Below are 5,492 nucleotides of genomic sequence, written 5' to 3'. Positions count from 1 at the left end.
GACTGGGAGGCCCGGGTTCAAATCCCACTTATGGCAACATTTCTTTCAGTCAACAGTTAAACTTTTTTTTAACTCTTTTCAACACAAATTTAAGCTTTTTCACCCCTTTTCAGCACAAATACCAGCTTTTTCAGAAAAAACTCTTTTCAGCAGAAATTCTGCTGATTCACCTCTTTTCTGCAAAGTTTTCAGCCTTTTCACCTCTTATCAGCACAATTCTCAGCTGTTTCTGCTCATTTCAGCAAAATTGTCAGTCTCTCCACCTGTGAGAATTACTTTGGCGCAGTGAGATGAGTAGCTGCCTTGAGACCAGAAGGGCCAGGTTCGATCCTGCTCAGGGCAATGTTTTTTTTGTTTTTGTTTTTTTCTCTTTCACCTTTTTCAGCTTTTTTCAGCATACATCTTCAGCGTTAAGGCATCCACACAGCATTTTCGCAGGAAATGCAAATTTTTCTAGTTTTATTTTTAAAATGCCTTGTTGATTTATAAAAAAGCCAGGGAGGGGAAAAAAAGGAAAATCATACAATGTTAATTTGAAAAACAGGGCTGTAAATAAGGATACAACTCAGTAAATTCAAACTAGAGACACTTCGCTCCCACTTGAGAAAGATCTTTCCAGTCCTCTCGTGTATCTGCTGTTAGAGCCTCTAATTTGTTGTATGTAGAGGTGAAATCGGTTTAAATATGTTCTGCTTGAATATGTGCCCTTCTGTTTCTGCTGCAGGAGGTGAGCGCACTGGAATGTGAAATCCAGCTCCTGAAGAACTTGTGCCATGAGCGGATCGTCCAATATTATGGCTGTCTGCGAGACACGATGGAGCGAACGCTCTCCATCTTTATGGAGTACATGCCTGGAGTGAGTGCACACAAACTGTTCACTGTTTCCAGTTATGTGTGTGTGAAGCTAAAAATCTCATGCTCTATTCGAGTGGAAATCCATCAACACTTGCAAACAAAGTTCCCTTTGTTCGAGTGGAAATGACAGCTGTTTCTCTTAAGAGACGCTAAATTTTAATGTGAGGAACAGCAGGGATATTTCTGATGATTCCTTCCTTTCTGGTGACCCTCAGGGATCCATTAAAGACCAGCTGAAGTCGTACGGGGCGCTCACGGAAAATGTGACGCGCCGCTACACCAGGCAGATCCTGGAGGGGGTTTCTTATCTGCATAGCAACATGATCGTCCACAGGGACATCAAAGGTGAGCTGATGTTTTCGCTCCTGCTGGGGAAATACTTGGGACCAAACGTCGTCTTTGAAAAGTAGAGCATGAAACTGTGCAATCGTCTTTCAGGTGCAAACATCCTCAGAGACTCTGTGGGTAACGTGAAGCTGGGAGACTTCGGGGCCAGCAGGCGGCTGCAGACCATCTGTCTGTCAGGAACAGGCATGAAGTCGGTGACCGGTACCCCGTACTGGATGAGCCCAGAGGTGATCAGCGGAGAGGGTTACGGCAGGAAGGCAGACATCTGGTAAGACCAACCTCAAAAGTCTTTACTACATTATTCAGAGGATGCAGCATGAAAGTGATGTAAAAAGTAATTTAAGTGGTACCAATGTAGATGAATTTTTACAAACTGACTTTAGAAAGTGATGCTTCTTTACCTCCGACTTGAGCAGACGCAGCAGTGAACTTCCACATCCCAACAGCTTCCTTCATCAACACAAACATCCATTAGTGTTGCTTCCAGTTTAGGGGTTTTAGTCCCAAAAACCAGGACACCAACCAAAGATGTTTTGGCCAAATATAAAACGCACTTTTATTTATTAACCCTCTGGGGTCGTCGGACGCACCGGCGCGTCAAAATCACATGACCAATTTAAGACAACACAGCTACAAGATGCAGCGACTCAGAGTCTCAGTTTCAACTTGGGTCGAAAGTGAGGACTTCAAACTACATACCAGTTTTTGAATTGTGTCGATGGGCCACGTAAAACCAGAGTTATGATTAGAAAATACACGCGATGTATTTTTCTGACTAAAACCGCGGTGTCTAGAGCGGGAAGAACGGTAAAAACGGCGCTTTCTATGGACAGCGCTAGCAAACACTCTCCGCTTGCGAGTGAAAAAAGAAAACACCCCTTTCCTATTGGTGTTAAAGTTTACCATGTCAGCCAATCAAAAAAATGATGTGGCACTTGGTTGTTTAGGGAGAGGGGGACGTTTTAGGAGCAACACTGGCGAGAGAAAGCAGGTAAGCGAAAGAAAGAGAGAGCGAGTTTTCATATGTGAGACATTAGAGACGTTTAGCGTGTTTGGAGGCTGTAGTTAGTGTGTACTGTAGTCATTGTTTTGTTTTGTGTGTCAGTTATACTGCTGAATTTCACAGTTGCTCCAAAAAAGCCACCAAATTCAGATTCCAGTGTAAACGCTGTTCCCACATGGAAAACAGGACTGATGCACCTCCTGCTGTCAGACCTGCAGGGTTTAGGCCTGTGGTGTTCTCCTCTGTCTTATATTGGACACAAACTATTTTTTTTGGACTGGCACAAATAATTTGTGTACCTTCTTATTTGATGCAGCACACCTGATTGTTCTGTAAATAGATTTAAATGGTTATATAAAAAATGCCTGAGGCCTTGGCTGCATTTTTAGGTAAACAGTACCATATAACTTTGTTGTTTGCAAAACTTGTGCATAATTTTTAGAAATGTACAATTTCTATTTGCATTTCATTGTTTGTGGGTCTTACAGTAAAAAATGGAACGTTTTTCTACTCGGATTTTGAATTTTTTTTTTTTTTTGGTCTGGATTTAGATCAACTGTGCTAATATAGTATACCAAAATGAAAAAATAACTCAAATTTCAGATATTTGAGGTTGTGCTGAAAATAATGATACCAAACAAGGTAAGATAAACAGTTTTTTTTTAAAAGGTGAAATATAGAGGTAAAATCAAAAGTAGTCAAAAACGGCCAATTATACCCTGGACTCCAGAGGGTTAAAGGGTCAGAAATATCAGGAAAAGTCAGGTAACACTAACTCTTTTCCTTTGAGTCTTTAGACCAATCCTGCTTATGTGTGCATTTAACCTCAAAAGCCTCATTTAACTAAGGAAAATCTGTGATTTTTTTTCTTTTCTTCTTCTTCTTTCTATTGAGTTGCTTCTGGTATGCCTTCTTGATTGAGGTATTGTCGTTACCCGCCAAGTACGTGGGCGGCCGGTTGGGCGGGCAATGTGGACACCCAAGGTTGTAAAAATGTAACCTTGTGAGGTTATTTAATATAAAGGAATATTCTGCTCATATATGTACATCAGTGTTTAATTACGTCTTCAGAGAAATTAAAAGGTTTTCATGAACTTAAAAATAAACCTTTAAAAGTTCATGGGAACGATACTGGTTTGTGAGAACAGCCACATGCACCGTGCACCAAAGGTGGAGGAGAAGAGAACTCGTTGGTCGCCGTCACCAAAGAAAGGAAAATGTGAAGGAAAGGGATAATGAGAGATGACATCTTAATAAAATGTCCTCCGCTTCATCTTAAGCCTCATCTCCTGATCTGCAGTCGGGGCTCGGATCAGGAGACACTTTAATATTGTCAGCAGATTAGACATGTGACCCTCCCATCTCGGGACAACTGGCCACAAGCCAGCTAAACAGCAACAGCTATTAGTTATGCTGAGTAATGCTGGACTCAAACATTCTGATTACATGCTCACTTTGTACAAGAGTTTGTTTGCTAAAGACTCACTCCAGCAATGTTAGATGCACTTCAAGTATGACCTGAAAGTATCACTAACACCAGCTAACAGAGGCTAATAGTAGCTAACACTGTCAAAAATAGCAGCACTTCCTAACAGAAAAGTTGGGGATGTCCTCAACAAATCACCTCAGTTTTTTTTTTCCTTCATGTTACAAAATAACACTGAACATCCACAGGTCTAACAGATATGACTGGCAAAAAAGAAAAGACATTGAGGGTCTTTTGGTAGTTTTTATGGTGGTAACACACAATGAGTCTGAAGTGGGTCTTTCCATTGAGTTTAAATGATAAAACATGAACAATGGTGGTGTCTTTTATTTTGTTTTTTAAGACTGAAATCAACCATCAATCAGTCCAATGGGTAAATTTAAATAAAATACCAGAACGCATTGTGAAGAGAAAAAGTTGTCACGAATATCTCTCTATACCATTAGTTTAGATGCTCCTAAAGGAGTAGGATGAAGTTCACACATGCTTACCCCTCTTAATACGATTTAATAATTTAGGGAGTTCAGTGTTGGTTATCTAGAGCTCCTTCTATCCTGTGTGAAATGTTCTGTTTGTTAGAGAATCTGCAAACAAGACCATGTTGGTCACGTATGTAACCAGCGCAAACCTCTGAAGACGCTTCGTTGTAGCCACTAACAGGAAGCTTTGGCCACACGTGGCTTCAAAGATGAAAGACGATGTTGTTGGATGGCTTTTTATAAAATCATGACTTTAACTGTCGAATGAAACGGGTAGGAAAGTAAAGACTGGGTTGCCTTTTAATGTTATTGTGCCACAGAAAGGTGGAAGCTGTAGCTGAGAGCATTTCCTGTGCTGTGAGGCCATGTTGGATCTAGTGAAAACCAAATAAAGCTAATAAATTGACCTTCCTTTCTTTTATGGGCTTAATGTTTGTTTTGTCGTCTTCAGGAGTGTTGGCTGCACCGTTGTGGAGATGCTGACTCAGCGACCTCCGTGGGCAGAGTTCGAGGCCATGGCGGCCATCTTTAAGATCGCCACGCAGCCCACTAACCCCGTCCTGCCCGCCCACGTGTCGGACCACTGCCGGGAGTTCCTCAAACGGATCTTCGTGGAGACCAAGCAGCGGCCGTCTGCAGAAGAGCTGCTCAGGCACATCTTTGTACATTAACCCCTCCCGCCCCCTCCTTGAATCTTGAACCCCTGCCTGCCTGCCGAACTGCCAAATACGGCCTTATCTGATCCCGCCCCCTCCACCTTTACGCTGAGACCATGTTGGACCAGTAAAGACTGGCTGGGAGAAGGTGGGGGCGCTCCTCCTGTCTCTGTTTGTATGAGACTGCCATAAAGGACACAAATTCTTATTTTATTTTTCTCCGCAAGTTGCACCTTAACGTCTCCAACGCGGAGGAGGTTGAGCACTTCCTCCTCTCTAAAAAAAAAAAACTGTTTTGTTTTTTTTAAATGTTTGTACGGTTTCTCGCTCTGAGCGTTTTGAAGCGGGATGGCGTCGGTGTTGTTGCCCTAACAGGAGCTGATGCCTGACTCTGGAGTAAACCCCACCCTGCCTCCTTCTCATCCTCCTCCAATGTCTCGCTGACCCGACCCCAGAATGTAGTCTCCTGCCAAAACCCAGAGTGACGGGCGCGCTGCTATAGACAAACCTGAATCCCAGATCCAGAGAACACTCCCCCGAGAATTTTCCACCCACCTGCCCTCATCCCTCGCCGAAGTCCGCTCCGTTTTCTGAACGAAGTGCAGATGAAACGTTCTGATTCGTCGTCCCCGTCTCTGTGCCTTTTTATGTTTGAGAATGAGTCT

General features: G+C 42.8%; 1 protein-coding gene across 1 annotated transcript in view; it reads left to right on the top strand.

The window, feature by feature from the left end:
• Positions 1 to 4,986, top strand: part of map3k2 (mitogen-activated protein kinase kinase kinase 2) — a 16,981-nt gene extending 11,995 nt beyond the window's left edge. The window contains exons 14-17 of the mRNA XM_005738636.1: positions 725 to 856; positions 1,071 to 1,200; positions 1,294 to 1,471; positions 4,623 to 4,986. Of these exons, the coding sequence (XP_005738693.1) occupies positions 725 to 856; positions 1,071 to 1,200; positions 1,294 to 1,471; positions 4,623 to 4,842 (660 nt within the window). The 3' untranslated portion in view covers positions 4,843 to 4,986. The remainder of the gene's footprint in view (positions 1 to 724; positions 857 to 1,070; positions 1,201 to 1,293; positions 1,472 to 4,622) is intronic.
• The last annotated feature ends 506 nt before the right edge of the window (positions 4,987 to 5,492 follow it).

This window comes from Pundamilia nyererei, unplaced genomic scaffold (genome assembly GCF_000239375.1).
Source record: "Pundamilia nyererei isolate P.nyererei 1_Seehausen unplaced genomic scaffold, PunNye1.0 scaffold00085, whole genome shotgun sequence".
Classification (NCBI taxonomy): Eukaryota; Metazoa; Chordata; class Actinopteri; order Cichliformes; family Cichlidae; genus Pundamilia; species Pundamilia nyererei.
Note: the sequence above shows the minus strand (reverse complement) of the source record. Positions and strands in the feature narration are given on the sequence as shown.